Source organism: Rhipicephalus microplus, chromosome X (genome assembly GCF_043290135.1).
Source record: "Rhipicephalus microplus isolate Deutch F79 chromosome X, USDA_Rmic, whole genome shotgun sequence".
NCBI classification, from domain to species: Eukaryota; Metazoa; Arthropoda; class Arachnida; order Ixodida; family Ixodidae; genus Rhipicephalus; species Rhipicephalus microplus.
This window is the reverse complement of record NC_134710.1, coordinates 336,131,620-336,150,119: the sequence shown is the minus strand read 5'-3', so window position 1 is coordinate 336,150,119 and position 18,500 is coordinate 336,131,620. Positions and strand designations below refer to the sequence as shown.

At 44.0% G+C, this 18,500-nt stretch overlaps 1 protein-coding gene across 1 annotated transcript; it reads left to right on the top strand.

Moving 5' to 3' along the window:
* Positions 1-17,043: 17,043 nt before the first annotated feature.
* Positions 17,044-18,339, top strand: LOC142776297 (uncharacterized). Its single transcript, XM_075879711.1, has one exon. The coding sequence runs from the start codon at positions 17,101-17,103 to the stop codon at positions 18,247-18,249; it is 1,149 nt and encodes a 382-aa protein (XP_075735826.1). The 5' UTR covers positions 17,044-17,100; the 3' UTR covers positions 18,250-18,339.
* The last annotated feature ends 161 nt before the right edge of the window (positions 18,340-18,500 follow it).

Genomic DNA, 18,500 nt, shown 5'->3' with positions numbered 1-18,500 from the left:
TTAGATTACCTTGACCTAGACTGCTGTATTTACTAATGATTTGCATCTCCGTCTCATTTGTACATGTCTAAAATATACTTTTCAGCAAAAAGGAGTACTTACGTATTTAATGCGACCTTGTCTTGACAACAACTAACAACAATGTCGCAACAACGAAACTGTACAGCAAAATTTACTTTATCCTTTCTTTCACTCTCTTTTTTTTTTTTACACAATGCACACATGCTTGTTGGTGTTTTATTTCTCTGGGTTCTGACACGTGGAGCACAATGAAAGTACTGAGACACCTGCAATAAAAGCTGCGGTAGCGTTTGAAGCACTGATGTTTGAATATGGGGTGGAAAAAAGGAATCTGTCAGACCACAACTGCTTCCCCGATTCCATAGGTAAATAAAAGATGCAGAATCGTGAGTTAGGCAAACTGGTGAGTGTTCACCGTAGAATATTTTACAAACGAATGGGTTAGAAGCAGTCAGAGAGGGTCACAGCGCTGATTTCACAACTGAAATTTATTTGGAAAAGGAAAGCACATATATAGAAAATATTGACTCATCAAAACTATGCACATGTACACATGTGTTACGACACAGAATGATTCATGTCTTCTCTAAGACCTTATGTTTTTCATCTAGACGAGTGTTACATGAAATACTTATGCACTTGTTGTTAGACCTAATGAAAATGCTTCGGCTACTTCACACATGCGCTAATCAACATGTCAATATTTGATATTCTACAAGTGGGGCACACACGGGGCTGGGTAGTATCGCAATAGTATTTAAGAGAGACTTTTGAGTGTCTGTATTGCTGTATCGAGGCACTTTTAAAAAATGTATTTGTATCTTAGTAGTGAAATACATTTACGGTGTATCGCATGTATCGCGATACTATCCAGGACACGAGTATCTTGTTACTTTTTTTTTTCGTAAATGAGCTCAGACGTGTTCACAATGGGGAAAAAAATTTCTGCTGTGACCTTGGCAGTCCACGGCAAGATATGCACCCACCATTTCTACATTTCTGCTGAGGGCGAAACTGACTCCTACCTTCTTGAAAGCGAGCTAGTTGCTTTGCTACCCGCATCCCATGATGTGTTTGAATGATGGCCTGCTTCAGCATGACAACAATGTTATGCTGCTATATTGAATTCCAGCACAGATATTTTCATTGTGAGGAGTATTGTATACTGCACAATGGGCGCCATTTTTTAAATGTATTTCCTCATGCCAATTGAGCGAGTAGTGTTTGTTTTTCTCGTTTTTTTTTTACTTTTCTTTTGCAGTGCCCATTTGAAAAACTGGAGCTTATTGCGGAAGCCACAAACCACCCAAAGAGAATTTGGTGCCGTGTGCCATCTACGATACTTCTTTCTGCAGAGCATTCCTGAAAAACGCCAGCATGGCCAAACAGCGATTCGAAAGAGGTCTTTTTGAGTTTCCTTTCGCATTCCTTGTTTTGTCCGTTCTTAATTCTTTCTGCCTTTTCTAAGATGATTCTAGAAAACACTAAACCTTCAACTGGAAGTTCGTTTGTTTATGGTTCCAGCACTTCGTTTGAACTATGCTCCTTCTAGCATAACTAATAGTGTTGCTGTCGAGTTCCGGATTTCAGTGTACAATGCGTGTGACTGATGCTCTCATATGGCATAGTTTTTTATTGCAAGTGATATCTGTAAATATGTGGTTATTAACAATTATGTGCAGTGTAAGCATCCTTTGTAATGCCTTAATGACACTCGGAGAATGGTGAAAATATAATAAATGAATTTCATTTGCAAGTTTCAATGTGCTGCACATTTTAAATATTATGCTGCACATAACAAATGTTTGTATGGAGTATAACTATCCCCGGCATAGACAAAAGTATTTTAGTTTATGTATTCTGGAATACTTTTTTGTCTTTTTGCAAACGTATCTCTGAAATATCCTGTCACATGAGTTACAAATTTATATCAGTATCTGTATTTTATGCTTCCAAACCACACATTTCGATATCTGCATTCCAGAATACTTTTTCGGGCATCTCTGCCCAGCCCTGAGCACACATCCACATGGCCTACAACGAGCTGCCAAATTCGACGTGATTTTAGCATCTGATGGCATTAGCCCATGCTCTCTTAAGCACACGTTTATGTAATGCCCCATTTCACCTCAATATTCACAGCTGCAAGACAGTGGAATCCCATAAACCACGCCAGTAGTGCAAGGAGCATATCTGTGGACATGACTGGAGACACATTTGTTCCCTTTCCCTGGCTGCTGACACAATGCTCTATCCACCAAAGTACACACATTATGCACTTTATTACATAATGAGAATGACATGTTCATGCAATAACGAGCACCAACATTTTTCAAACCATGTGCTATCCTGTGTATGTATGGGATAACTGCCTGCCTCTTTTTCTTGCTAATTTCTAGTGCACTAGAATCACAATGATAAAACTTCTCGATCTTTGAAATAAGTTTTTCCGACAAGGAGCAAATCACGTCACTCGGAAAGCCAGAATTTGCAAGGCGAGCAACTTGTGCATCAAATGCATGCGCCATAAGGTGCTCGCGTAACTTCTGAAGAGCGGCACCCAGCAAAGTTGACACAATGGCTTCCTGTATGGTTTTGAGTGGTATGGTATGGTTTTGAGTGGTTTTGAGTGGCCAGAATTGGGTTTATGAATCTAGGTTGGTATTGCTATATATGTGATCTTTTACGAAAGCCTGTCTTAAATCGAGAAACTGTAGCTCATCAATTTTTTGAAACTCCAAAGTGAAACGCTGACATTTCGTTTTCCTTAACATCTTTCTTCATATTAGCAACCAGTAAAGAGCAATTGTTAATGTCCAGTATAAATAAGAAGTCATGGACATATCAAACAGCGTGTGATGATAACAAATTCAAATGCTTTTGCAGCTGCCCGTCTACATACCCAAGAAAAATATAACTAATTACAGGTATATTCATAATTCAATGCAGATACCAGATTTTTGGACAAAATTATTTCCCTTCCAAAACACAACGGCAGAATTTAGGTGGCCAGCATGAGCTCTAAAAACGATGCAATAGAGATGCCACACTGGCACTGAAACAACAACTCATCATTATCTTCTCTCATGCACTGCTTTATACACTTCAAATCTTCACATTGGGGCAAACAAAAAATAAATCTTTTACGTCTATACCGAATGCATTACGGCACAAAGAAGGTTGTTCACTTAGTGATAAGATGATAGAGACTCTGAGTTAGAAATTCTTAGCGGATCACAAGTCTTCAAACGCTCCGAATTTCTTTGAATATACTCTGAAACATTTATTTACCAAGTGTCTCTTTCTGAAACAACAGCTCTTAGTGGCAACATGAATCTTCACTGAAATAAAAACTAATAGTTTTTGCCTTTTTGCTTTTTTCACACTTGCCGCTACATGTTCCTGATTAAGCGTTAGTAACAGGGCATAAACTTATTCGTTCAGTCACCCGCTTTGTGCATCAACACTTTTTTTTATTAATATATACCCTATAGGCTCATTCAGGCATTACGCAGGGGGTTTTAGTTATACAATAAATTTGCAAATCAGAACATTGCCCATTATAAAATTAAAGTGGTAAACAATGTAAAATACGGTTCCATAGACAAAGATGCAAAAGGGAAAAAAAAATTGTGGCAGGAATGAAAACTCAATAAGAGAGACACAGCTATAGTACAAAAAGTATATATACAGAAAATTGCCATGAAAAAAATTGCCCCCTATCTGCATATTTGACCAAAAATGTCGTCTAAAGACTATTGTATTTCGCCTGAAAAGAGTGAATAGACAGAAATATTTATTTGATGTTTTGCACGAGAAAACTGGTGAATGGGATCCTGAAGGTGTTGCGTGAGACATGAATGCCATCTGGCGGTAATTTCAGAAAACGAAAGGATGGCCTTTGTTATAGCGAGCACGCAGCACGCAGCATGCGTGCAATCTTGGAGGCCATACTTTGTAGATTTCAAGACAGGTAGCAGCACAGTATCGTCTTAGAAAAGCATAGGAGACTCGCCTTTCCATGCGAAGCGTCGCATTGTCAGCTGCAGTGCTTAGAATTACTTATTTATACCTTTTCTAGTATAAATAAACAGAGTGCACAATATTGACGTGTTGATATTGTGCCTCAAATATGCTCAATATTTGCTTTTTATTGACAATCGTACAAGTATGAACGCAGAAACTTGAGCAATACTGGTGGATGCTGTGGATGTGGTCGTACTTGAGCCTTTTTGCTGACAGACAGACCAAAATTTTTGCATTGGAGTATCCCAAGCAAGACTATCATCTTTAAGGAGGAAATATATTTACAATGAAAGAAGAGTAAAAATAAGCACAAACATGCACTTACAAACTCACACAGATAGGTAAGTCATATGTCCAAGAAAATATTGAATTGGTTTACAAAGGCGGCATGATCAATGAATCAAGCGATGTCACCCGGCAGTGTGTTCCAGTGATGTGTGCTTCGAAGTAATGTGAGTGTTGATACATAATTGTGCGTACCAAAAAAGGCTGTATTTTGAATTGGTTGTCAATATGTTTCAAAATATTATGAGGTGTGTTTGTGCAAGCTTTACGAAGGCAGATTTACTACGATGAAATCTATGAAAATGCAACAACAGCAACGACAGTCTGCGTGTTTCAAGAAGGGGTAATGAAAGTGAGTGTGTAATATCTGTAGTGCTGCAGTTGCGAGAATACTACTTGGTGATAAATCCTGCTGCTTCATTTTGTATTGATTCAAGTTAATCGATGAGATATGATTGATGTGGGTTCCAGATGATGGATGCATATTCTATCTTTCAACGGACAAGTGTAGTGTACGCTGGCATTTTAGAGGTATAGTTCACCAAGTAAAGGTTTCTTTTAATAAATCCAAGTGCTTTTGACACCTCACTAGTTATGATATCGATGCGCTTATTCTAAGGCAGGTCAGAAGATAAATGAATTCGAAGATATTTAAATAGGGATACTTTTTAAATGGGGAGAGCTTGAATTTCATATTGACTCAGTTCTGTTTTATGTGCTCTTGTAAACGTCATGGCCTTCGTTTTGGAAGTGTTAATTTGCCATGGTGACACAAAATGCGAGTTTATTGGGGTCCAACAATAATGACTCGTTAGCTTGGGTACTGTCAATTTTTCTATAAATGATGTAGTTGTATGTAAATAATTTGACAGTAGATGACAAACCATGTCCAATGTCGTTGATGTAAATGAGAAACAAAACTGGTCCCATGATTGATCCCTGGGGAACACCAGGCTTTGCCTGTGAAAGTGAAGATGCATGTCCATCCACATAAATTGATTGGCTGCAGTTGCTCAGAAAATGATTTATTCAGCTTTTTTCCAAACCAGTGGCTACCTTATCATTATACATAGAGCCATCTAGAGTTGAAAAGAAGCCTTCCTTGTCAGCAACCAAAACATGCAACTTAGCTTCCAGATGCGTCTCAGACAGCATGAACACCGCTGTGAGGAGCGACCAGGCTATGTACAACAAAGGCAAGCTGAAAAAGCCAGTAGGCTTTTTTTGTGAAGCTAAGTTGCGTGTTTTGGTTACCTTCATGCTACCTTCATTTACGTACTCTTCTATGAACATAGTGATAAAAAATACTCATGGATTTAATAACACCATCTCAAGGAAGTGAAATGAGAAGAGAGTGTGCTACTCTTGAAATATCTGCAATAAGTGCATAGCGGAGGATGTTTGCAGCTGCATCGCCAATAATAATAATAATAGCAATAATATTATACAAGGCAAAACATAGCCCAGCAAACCTCTTGTGATGGCAGTTCTAACATAAGCACCAAACTAAAAGGCCTTCAAGCCAAGCCGAATTTGTGGCCACGACAAATATGCACAAATTTACCGATGTGAGAAATGCTGTGCTTGGAAAGTCAGATATGATATGTGATATGTAGAAGGAACATACATCAAAATAGTGCATGTACCAACATGGAAGCTAAGGAATGCCTTAGTCAATGGGAAGAATAAGCTGCCGAGCGAACTTTCTGTAGTCTTCTTTACACTGTAGTCTGCCACGAGTGTGACAACATGTCAGTCTATGAGACCTGTGATTTCAATGAAAGAGTTAAACAACACAACAGTTCAAAATGAAGTCACCAAATCATGGGTGGCCTTGGATGCCCTCGCTGAACATGCGGAATATACAGGCTTTCAAATCAACTGGTCAAGCAACCGTGTTCTGGTCGAAGAAAACAAGCTTGCATCATGCCAGCAGCTGGAATCCCTGCACATTCACACAGCTGCACATATACTCAATAAGAATTATGGAACGCTCACCATATACTTTTGGTGCTTACATCACGCACCTAGTCATACTTAAATACGATGTACCTTTCTTATGGCTGTCATTCAGAACATTATCAGGTGCCCAAACATCAGTAAACTTTGTGTTATTTTGGTCGGTGTATCCTTTTGTTTGTACACTAAGAAGAAACAGTTATGCATTGCCTTTTTTTAGGCCTCTTCTAGCTGTTCACTGTAGTTGCAGTCGAAGGAGTGACTTTTTGAGTATTGATCAAGGGTAATGCTTATTTTTGTGATGGTGGCACAGACTGCCGCCAGTTTCCATGAATTAGCCAGGTTTTACCAAAGCTCCTACAGTTTTCCAGCAAGGCCCCAATTCCCCGACTTTCCCAAGTTGGTAGACACCCTGCACAAACAAAGATAGATGGCAGTTAACTCGCGTCCTGTTCCCTGTCTTATGCAAGTGTCATTCTGCACTTTATTACCTTAGAAGTACTTGCTGCTAGGCAGGTTGGTATAACATTATTAGGGAAAATTCTAGACGATGCAAATGTGTGGTGCAGTGTAAATATTTTCTGTAGTTCAGCTGCGACCGATGCTCTTTTTCTGTGCTTTTTCATTTTTCCAGTGGTGCTTAGGCGTCTATAATTTTCCCCCTTAGCTTAATTAGCTCCCTGAAGCTATGCATCATCTTGCCCATTAAAAACCATTGTTAAGCTATTGTATGTGGCATTGTTAATGCAAAATGACCTTAGAGTATATGCTAAAGCTCCTGCAGGATCACCGGCTGAATGTGACAACCAGTTCACCATTTATAGGACCCGAAGTATTGACATTTTCAATATATTTGTTCGCACAGTGCTTCATTGGAGTCATGCAAGCTTAAAATATGGTGCTCCCACAGAGAAATTTCTCTTCCTGTGCTGTGACCAACGGGAAAACTATGTAGACAATAATGAAAAGAGATCACAACTAGGCTTAGCTGTGTGATGTCTGCCTCAATAAAAATGTAATAAATTAGTGCAAGTGTGCTTGTATAACCATGGTGTTGCCAGTTTATTACTACATTTGATATGAATCTCTGCTCGCTCCACCATGGTGTTCTTAAGGGCATACACAGTCTTACCTCTGAGACAGCATTGCCAGAACTAATTTCACTGTCACAATCTTGAACAGGTGTGCAACAAGCATGCGCCAATGCAGAGAACACAAGAGAAGTGGTCACTGCTTGCATGTTCAAGGTCGTATACACGCACACCGGACTATGATTTTGCAGTGTCTTACATTTTGAGTGGAGTATACATCCTGATGGCGGGAGCCATCTCTGTGGTCACCAGCTAGACTGTCACAATGTGCATATTGTTGCTTCAGACAACTGTTTAGGACAAAAAAAGGGCACCGTAGAAAAAAAAATATTTTTAGGCTAATGTAAGAGCTTGTGGTGAGGAGACTCTCAAAAGGTATATGGTGTGTCATCTTGCAATGGAGAAGCAACATTTATACCTAGTTTATGTTAGTAGGAGTCTGCTAAACATTGGCCATACAAGCTTGTGGCTAGAGAAGGATGATGTTCAGAAGATGCCCTCCTGAAATGTTAACCTGCACCGTCCTCCCTTGCCCTTCTTGGTGCACTGGAATTTTTGCCCTATAGGTACTAATTCCTTTAGTGGGTACTCTTGAAGGGCTTCTGAATAAGCTCACTCTTACCACCTGCTTTACCCAAGGGCAAATCCTACTGTTGGAACTTGTTTGCTTGGCAGAAATTTTTAACAGGAAAAGAAGCTTCACTCGTTACACAAATAAAGCTACAGCATTGCAAGATTACTATGATGGTATGTACACAGACCTCCCACATACAACTCACTGAAATGTCACCACTTACCTCTATGGTGAGCCTGATTATGCCTTAAGACAGCATGTAAGTTTCTTGATCCTATACTTTTTAATCAGTACATGAACCTTGAAAAAACAAGATCGTCACGTGCAGTGCATAAAACCAGTGCTTACGAAGTGCAATGACGCAATCGGAAGCATCAGCAAAAGTAAATTCACCCTGCTGAAAAGCAAATTGTGCGTGAAGCCTGTAAATGTACTGTTAACAAAGTCTTCTCGACAACTTTATTACTTCTACTTCTGCAATTTTCATAATCCTGTCTCTTCATACCTTGCTGTCAACCCAAAAATTATTGACCTATGAGGTGTTACTCATATGACCATGCTCATTTAACATACCTGCAAGCCTCAGAGGTAACATAATAAAATTGAAGACTTTAATAAATTAATGCTCTCTGCTACTCACCCCTTCAAAAAAAATTTTTAGCATCCCCTTCAAACCTGTTTTTTAAACACTGAACAGGCACAGTGACGTGAATCATGAAAGGCATATCCGGAGCTTGTGGTGCAACTAAAATCTTTTTGGAGCAGCATAAAAGCTGCCTGAAGCTTTTAAGCTAGAGCTGTTGCACCACATCTTACAGGGAACTAGTTCATGAACATATGCATGCATGTTCACTTGGACTTCTGCTCAACATAAACGTAGGCTTTTTGCTTTTTTGCAGACATCCCCAATTTATATAAAGCTACATAGCGCTTTCCGGGAATTCACATGGCATTTGTAAATGACTCTGGCTTTCAACGATAGTTTAGCTACAATATTGAATCACGGACTGGTTAGACTATTTATGCATTGTATTTACTTTCCAAAAAAAAAAGAGTCTAATTATATTAATGCTTTTATGAGTACAACCTAATCGTTCAATCTGCGGAGAAGTGGTTGCTGTCATCGTTTATGTACAGAATTGTTAGGTCCCTGATTAAAGAGCACTTCATAAAAAAAGGGTTTTGTAACTGGTTCTTACTGCCAATTATTTATTATGGCTCGACAAAATTTAGAGTTATGGGGGAGTAAGTAGTTACACTTGGCAAACTGTTTGACATGTACAGTCGTCGAGAAGCCCAGCCGAGACATACCGGAATAGTGGAACACCATGCTTTCTAGGAGAAGTAAAAGTGATTGTACAGCATGCGGTATTGCTCATAAAATTTGCCCACTGTATGGACTTAAAACTTAACCACCTTGTATGAAATATTTTGAAAGTAAACTGTAACAAATAGGACCACAAATAAAAAAAAATAAGTGGTCAGTTCTATATGCAGGTACTAAATTACTGTATTTTAATACAGTAAAGCAAGACTGTTGTCCAAGCACAACTAGCTCATTATTACTTTTATCTGACAGTAACCATAACAGTTAGAAACTATTTGGCTGAAGTCACGTGGTAACTTTTGTAGTATAAGCAGGTTCAGATTGTTAAGAAAGTTGGTGCCCAGCAACATTTTCAACTACATTGCACATTCATGTCCACTGTGATAACATCTTCAAATCGCAGGGGTAACGTATGGATTTCAAGCGTATGCCATATACTTGCTCCCTGATAGAACACAACAACGAAGAGTGCACGCATGCTTGACACAAATAATGAAATTTATAAAAAAGATGTAGCAGGTTTCGTCTCTTGGTGCAGATCCCTGCAGGCACTTACCTAATTCCCACCCCATTTTGCCAACAAGCAGCCCATGTAAAACGTTTGAACATGCGCTATTATGTCGGGTCATAACCAGTTTCCTCTAACCACCTTGCACTTAGTTCTGGCACGACATACGTTTCAAAGATCTATTTCTTGCAAACTGTGTGAGTAATTGTAGACCATTCTTCAACAGTTATTTTTGTGCTTACTCGATAGGAAAACATGAGCTACAAATTTTCTAAGTTTCTAAAATATGAATGGTAATTGAATTGTGAATGGTAATCTACACCCAGCCTTAGCATATATTTCATTTATAATCATTTTCAATTTGAGGCATGGCACAAATTTTGAAGTACGACTGAAGCCTCTCATATGCATGTTTCGTTTATTTGAAGGTGCCATTTAACAATCTTGAATTAATCCTGCAATGAACTAACATCTGAATGCCTTGCGAATTGCCTGCCACAAAATATATTTTACTAGGTAAATTGTTCTGTGCTTGTTACACAAGCTGAAGATGATGACGATACTGACTGCCGCATCGTCACTGATGAGGAAGAGGATAGCGCGTGTACAATTTAGGTGCACACACGAGGCCCAATGTCGGTGCTACATTTCCAATTTACACACGAGCGCGCGCAATATGTATGCTTTACCGCAATACACAGCGTGCACTTCACCGCAAGACAAGACTGCCTTGCGGCACTGTTTGATTTTAAGAAGAGGCTCAAGGTGGCAGTTTTGAGCGAATATTTATAGTGCTCCCAGCATATCTTCAACTTTATTTCTTTTTTTTTTCTTTGTATACACCCACAAGAAAAGACATAGCTTAGAAAACCGATTATCGTATTCGGCGACAACATATTTAAGCCACTTGGAAAATAACGTCGTGTGAACGCCTGGTAATAGTCCATCGCTTCCAACTTGTGCATTTCGTATCTGTCTCACGCAGTTACGCAAGAAGAAGCTTCAATGAAAGTTTTGGCGCAAGCATACACTTCACCGAAGCGACACATCGATCCTTACGCTACACACGCACTTACCAGACATACACGTACGGCATACATCCACAAATAGCATAACACACGGTGTTCATGATCGGGCAAGTCGTTACCACATTGCTTATAGACAGTATTACAGAACGAGACCACGTATTCATGCGCAGAGGCGGTCCTCGCGAATGCATGAGGCTCCCGGCCAAGCAAAGACCACGGATAAATAACCACCGCACGGTAAAGATCCTCACAAGCTAGTGAGGAATCTTAGACCTTTCGTTCCCACCACCTAAACGTCCCCCAAAAAATGTCCAACACGGCGATTTTGTCGCCGTCTATTCATACGTTTTCAGCCAAGTCAAGCCGGTTTTAAGCGGCTATTGGGTGAACCGAACCGTTTTGCCTCGAAAAGGTTCGTGCCACCCGGTGGCAGCAAACGCGGCCTTTCACAAAACCATGACCTACTACACTCCTGACCTGCCCAGAGAGCACCTCTTCCAGCGCCCACGTTCTAGTTCATACCTTCTGCCGCTAGGGCCGTCACCTACGAGCGGCGTGGCGCTAGGCAGCACCTGTTCGCTGACGTCACCTTCACTCTTTGTAGTCAAATTTTAACCAACAAAGCACTCGTAGTGCGAATTTATGATCCACAATTTAGAAATATCCAGAAATAATAATACTAAAAGACATTCAGAATTTTTTTTGCAATAAAATGCACGCGACAACGCATAGGCTGTCCAAAATCATGTAAATCCACGGGTTTCCACGTTTGTCAACCAGTGTGCTATAAATTCTTAAGCGCACTGAACAGCTTACTTGACCAGCAATGTATGGGAAGAAATAGTCACATATATGCCGACAGTTCACCACAGAAAGCAGGCATTCTTATACCAGCGCCTACAAAACAACCGTAAAGAAGCAGACGAACAGGTTATAGGTAGCGCCACCTACGGCGAGCGATTGAACGAGAGCGGGGACACGCGCTCCCATAGGAACCCCGCTATCTGAACAGGTCAGGAGTGTAGTAGGTCATGCACAAAACAGTCGTTTCCAAGTCGGTTTGCAGCCAAGCTGCAGCCGCTTCGCGCATCTCTACCGGTCACATGGTACGCTACCGAGGCCGCCATTGGCTACATCTGATCGGCCTCGCTCGCTGAGCGCTTGCGACGATCGGCACTTGCCGTGCGTTTCTACGTTTTTCCGAGTTCACCATGGATAACTCGAAGAAGCGAGACTTCCGAGCACGAAAGTTTGCAAGCAAGAACAAGTACCAAGGGCGTCGACGTAAACCGAAGCGCAAAGCAGCGGTAGAAGAATGCGAGCCGCGGGCCACTAGGCCTAATCAAGGCAGCGGGGATACGGCGGCTTGCGGGAACTTTGACGAAATCGACGCCGCGATCAAGTTCATCAACGCATCAGAAAAAAAGATTGAACAGTTCGAAAGCGAAAGAACGAAGAGTGTTTGTGGCTCTGTGAGCGGAGTATTTTGTGACATCGGCGCACTGACATCGATGGTAAGCCGTGCTGTTTGTCCAACATGCCACACCGCTGGACTCGTCGTTCGCGACACCGCAAAGGCCTCTCTTCGTTCCTCGAGCTGCACTGTGATAACAGTGAGTGTCCTGAGTCAGTGGTTTCTGCCGCGCATAGTTCGCGGCGTGTTCTGCCGGAAAGACAGCCCACCGATGCCGGTGATGACTGGAGCTACCGAAGCGGCAGCTCGCGTGACAGCTTCGCTGTCAATGTGAAGGTAGTTGTTGTAGTGGACGCTGAGTGCTATGTTAATCCTCTAATGGATGGCGCTGTCGGCATGCGCGCGCCACCTCATGTGGGGTATATAGCAGGGGGGCAGTTGGGAATAAAGGGGGGTCTTCTTGTTGTTGCTATGAGCCATGCTCGTGTCTTACTCGGCGTCTCTGAACATGGTGTCAGAAGTGGGCGTCTAACGTGGAGTTATGGAGGAGACAGACGCCGGACCTTCTCAGCTCAACTTCATTCACGTCGGTACACCGGGACTTCAGCCTCCGTCGCCTTTCAACTTCACCAGCCCTGGGGAATGGACAACATGGATAACGAGGTACGAAGATTACGCCTTCGCGGCCGGTATCAACACAGCCACCGACGAGGTGCAGGTGCGAACTCTTTTATATTGCATGGGTTCCCAAGCACGTAGCGTCTTGTCGTCGCTAGGACTGTCTGCTCCGGAAAACCGCCCGTTTGCGGAAGTCAAGGCTAAGCTCACTTCGCATTTTGTCCACCCTATCAATGAGATTTACGAGAGCCGCCGATTTCACCGCCGAGTGCAACAACTTGGGGAGCCGGTTGATGAATTTTTCACCGCGCTCAGGAATCTTGTCAAGCGTTGTGGGTACAACAACGCCGAGATCGAAGACCGCCTTGTGCGAGACAAGTTTGTCGTTGGATTGCGGAATGAGAAGCTATCGGATCAGTTGTGCCGATGTACGAAACTTACAGCTGAGGAAGCGTTGTGCCAAGCGCGTGTTCATGAAGAAGCCGAAAAAGAGCGTCTATCCCGTGAAACTCCCAGCGAGAACGGGGCCTTTGACAGCTTAAACGTGGACGCGGCGCAACGCGCGAAGAACGCTTCATCGCGTCGCAGCAAATCTGTGCAGCCAACTCAGTCTACTTGCGATTACTGCGGCCGTGGTCACCACTCTCGAAAAGAATGCCCAGCTCGCAAAGCCACATGCAATTTCTGCAAGAAGCAAGGTCATTTTATTGCTGTTTGCCGGGCCAAGCATCGGAAAGAGCTGTTAGGCTCAGTGGAACTTCACGCGCTCAGTACGCGTCGGGCACGATATGCCGACATTCACGTGAATGGTCACCTCGCACACTTCAAGATAGACTCAGGGGCCGAAATAACGGTGGTTTCACCTTCTTTTCCGGCATTACCTACTGTTTTGGATAAAGTGGACGCCGAGGTATCCGGTCCTGGAAATCAAAGGCTGCACGTTCTGGGATCTTTCACTGCTACCTTGCAGTGGCGTAACAAAGTGTCTGTGCAAAGACTGTATGTTATCAAGAACCAGACGACACACCTCCTGGGATTACCAGCAATTGAAGACTTGGGCATCGTTCAGTTTTTGGACTCTGTGGATGGTATTCCGTCATCTCAATCAAAAATTTTTCGTGGGCTTGGCGAAGTACAGGAAGAATACCACATCCGCGTCGCTCAAGATGCTCGTCCCTTTTCATTAAGTGTTCCTCGACGAATACCTCTGCCTCTGCTAGAGCATGTGAAGAAGGAATTGGATGAAATGGAAACCCAAGGAGTCATTCGCAAGGTTGACACGCCTACCGCATGGTGTTCAGGCCTCGTCGTCGTGCCGAAGTCGTCGGGCGGGTACAGGCTCTGTGTCGACTTGACGAAGCTTAACAAGGTTATCCAGCGGGAACGCTACATTCTGCCGACAGTTGAAGACATCTTAGGTCAGCTTGGTGGGGCACAAATTTTTTCCAAGCTCGATGCAAGATCCAGCTTCCACCAAATAAAACTAACTCGTGAGAGTGAAGAACTGACGACATTCATCACACCTTTTGGCCGATATTGCTACAAGCGTCTTCCCTTTGGCATTGCGACAGCACCCGAGTATTTCCAACGCTTCATGTCGAGACTGCTCGAAGGCATCACCGGAGTCGTCAACATGATAGACGACATACTCGTCTTTGGTAGGAACCATCAAGAGCACGACCAGCGTCTAGCTGACGTCTTGGCACGGTTGACTCAAGCGGGTGTCACTCTTAATGAAAAGAAGTGTCAGTTCAGGGTCTCTTCTGTCAAGTTCTTAGGAGTTGTCGTCAGCCAGCAAGGAATTAGTCCAGACCCGGACAAAGTCAAGGCTATCATGGATCTCCCACCACCAATCGATGTTAGTGGTGTTCGCCGATTACTTGGAATGGTAAACCATGTGGCTCGATTCATTCCAAAACTGTCTGAGATCTCCGCACCTATTCGTGCACTCCTCAACAAGAATAACGCGTGGAGCTGGAGTTACAACCAAGAGGAAGCGTTCAAGAAGATAAAGTCTTTGCTCAGCTCCGACACATGTATGGCTATGTACAATCCCCATTACCCAACTATAGTATCGGCTGACGCAAGCTCTCATGGCCTTGGTGCCGTTTTACTCCAAGATCAACCGTCAGGAATTCGACGAGCAGTTGCCTATGCTTCCAGATCTCTCACTACTACAGAAGGACGCTACAGTCAAACGGAAAAGGAGTCTCTGGCTGTCACATGGGCTGTCACCAGGTTCGATCAATACCTACGTGGACTAAGCTTTGAGGTCGAATCCGATCACCTTCCGCTTGTAGCTCTCCTGTCAAGTAAAGATCTGGACATCTTGCCACCTCGAATTCAACGTATGCGAATAAAACTGATGCGCTATCAGTTCGCCGTCAAGTATGTTCCTGGAAAACTGCTAGCCACAGCGGACACACTATCAAGAGCACCCTGCGACTTGCCAACTTCTAAAGCAGTCAGCAGCTTGGAAGTCTATATAGGGGAAGTTCTCAAGGAGCTACCTTTACAACTGGAAAATCAGCTAGACGAGATCCGTCGTCTTCAAGCTCAAGATAGCGAGTGTTCTTCTATTATGACTTATTGTGAGAAAGGCTGGCCGTCCAAGAAGAGAGTTCCGACCCATTTAGCACCATACTGGAAGGAGCGAGAAAGACTGAGTGTGTACGATGGGTTACTCTTACTGGATCGCCGCATTGTCATCCCGTCAGCCCAACGCAAGGACATTCTCGCACTACTGCACGAAGGACATCAAGGTGTCCGCCGCTGTCAAGTGCGCGCCCGCGAGTGCGTTTGGTGGCCCCATTGCAGCCAGCATATTGAGGACCTTGTGGCTCAATGTGCTAAGTGTGCTGAGACGCGAACCTTGCGTTCTGAGCCACTGTCACCAACGCCAACACCGGAACGACCATGGCAACGCCTGGGAATCGACTTGTTCCACCTGGAAGGACGCGACTACGTCCTCATTGTCGACTACTACTCCCGATTTCCAGAAATAGTCACACTGGGAACTTCATCAGCAAAAGCGGTTGTTGCTGCGGTCAAGACTTGTTTTGCCCGTTTTGGGATACCAGACGTTGTGCGGACGGACAATGGACCTCAATTCTCGTCCAAGGAGTTCGCCGACTTTGCAACGGCGTATCGATTCTGCCACGAGACCAGCAGCCCTCGATACCCTCAGAGTAACGGAGAGGTAGAGCGCATGGTGCGTACCGTGAAAGATTTGCTGAAGAAAAGCCCGGATCCGTACCTCGCTCTACTCGCATACCGAGACACACCTGGAGTTTCGGGCGTCTCTCCAGCTCAGTTACTCATGGGAAGGAGACTACAAACTCGTCTTCCGGTTCTGCCTGAACGACTTCTTCCGGCCTTACCCAATCACGAGGAATTTCAAGCACAGGATACTGCGGCGAAGTTGAAACAGGCGAAGGACTACAATAGCCGTCACAGTACTACTCCTCTGATTTCTCTCAGTATGGGGGAGGATGTGTGGATAAAGGATTTAGGTTGCAGCGGTCGTGTCCTCAGCCCAGCTCAGCGACCAAGGTCATATGTGGTCGAGACTCAAAGTGGTGTTGTCCAGAGGAACCGTTGCCATCTGGTGCCGTTTGTAGATGACCAAAATGTCCAACAGCAAGCATCAATGGCTTCATCACCGACGCATGGAACCTTGTCATCAAATCCGCCAAGAGACTCAGCCTCGACCTCAGCGTCGGAATCATTGTCTCCAAGTGCTTCAAGTGCTTCGTGCGCATCACCTGTGCCGCCTGTGAAGATGCCTCCCTCGCCTGAAGTGCAGACGCTACCTGTGCAAGCAAGTGCGCCTCAGTGTGATGAACCTAAGCGAACGCGTTCTGGCCGTGCCGTGAAACCGCCGCGCAGGTTGAACATGTAACTATCCCGGGAGGGAAGATGTAGTGGACGCTGAGTGCTATGTTAATCCTCTAATGGATGGCGCTGTCGGCATGCGCGCGCCACCTCATGTGGGGTATATAGCAGGGGGGCAGTTGGGAATAAAGGGGGGTCTTCTTGTTGTTGCTATGAGCCATGCTCGTGTCTTACTCGGCGTCTCTGAACAGTTGTGGCTGCGCGTGCAATAGGCATTGGGCATGAACAGCTGTCGCGTTTTTGCGCTATTCTTGGACTGCCAATACCTATGCATCATAAGACTTTTATTGCAATTGGCAAAAAAGTTCATGCTGCAGCTACCAAAGCTGTGTAAGAAAACCTGGCGAAAGCGCGGATGATAACTAAAGAGAAAGTGGATGGGGCTGATGTTGCTGTCATGTATGATGGCACATGGCAAAAAAGAGGGCACAAGAGCCACAATGGCATCGGCACTGCTGTGTCTGTGGACACTGGTTTGTGCCTAGATTTTGAAGTGCTATCGAATTACTGCCTTGCCTGTAGCCGGCACCAGGACTTGGGTGATGAGGAAGAAATATGGCAAGCATTCCACACACCTGTCTGCGAAAAAAATACAGAGTGCTCCTCTCATGCCATGGAGACTGAGGCAGCTTTGCGCATATGGGGCAGGACATCCTCATACACAACACCATTGCGCTTCACCAAGTTCCTCAGTGATGGGGACAGCAAAGCTTATACCGCTGTCGCTGAGGCCAAGGTATATGGTGAAGCTGTTGTGGACAAGGAGGAGTGCACAAACCATGTGGCCAAGCGTCTAGGCACTGCACTTCGGAAACTGCCAACAAGACTTCCACGAGGGGAAAAGCTGACAGATGGCACAATTCAGAAGCTGCAGAACTATTACCGTATTGCAATCACAAACAACAGAGGTGATATTCTGAAAATGCATCGTGCCATCTGGGCCTCATATTTCCATTCATCATCGAGCAACACAGCAGGCAGCCACCGATACTGTCCAGAAGGGGCGACTTCCTGGTGCAAGCATAGGCGAGCTGAAGCGCTTGGGGAGGCCCCACCCGACCACACACCAATCTTGACCAAGGCTCAAGGATTGGCTGTGCTTCCCATTTACAAGCGGCTCACAGATGAAAAGTTGCTGGTGCGTTGTATCCAAGGGAAGACCCAAAACGCTGCAGAATCTTTGAACAGCAAAATCTGGTTGTTGTGTCCGAAGACTAAGTTTGCCTCCCGGACAACAGTGGAAACTGCAGCTGCTATGGCCGTGTTGTGGTTCAATAAAGGACATTCAAGCTTTGAACACGTGCTAGAGGAGCTTGGTGTAGTCCCACCAGATCAACTGATCACCCTGGGCCGATCCCGCGACCAAAGGAGAATCGAAAGAATGTCTGCGTGTGAAACAGCCGAGGCAAGGGCCCATCGGCGGAACGTGGCAAAGAAAGCGCGCCTTGATGACTCCCTTCTCAAGCGGCGAGAAGGATCCACATATGGAGCAGGACAATTTTAGGTGCTCTAGCTGTGTCCCTTCTATGATATCACCAAGTTTTGTGCAAATCGCACTGTGTAATCATGAGTAAACATATTTACAACTTTCAAATGCATTTTTCTCGATTTCCATTTTGAGGTAATTCTCTCATCTTGTGCACAATCTTTTTTAGGCATAAAATAGTCCTATCTTGATGAAATTTTGCACAGAGCTTAATCAGCCACTCTAGAATACAAGTATCTACTTTAGGTTGCATTATACATCACAGATTT

Bases quoted from the DNA above. Each gene is read 5' to 3' on its own strand.
- LOC142776297 (XM_075879711.1), top strand. From the start codon at position 17,101: ATGATAACTAAAGAGAAAGTGGATGGGGCTGATGTTGCTGTCATGTAT.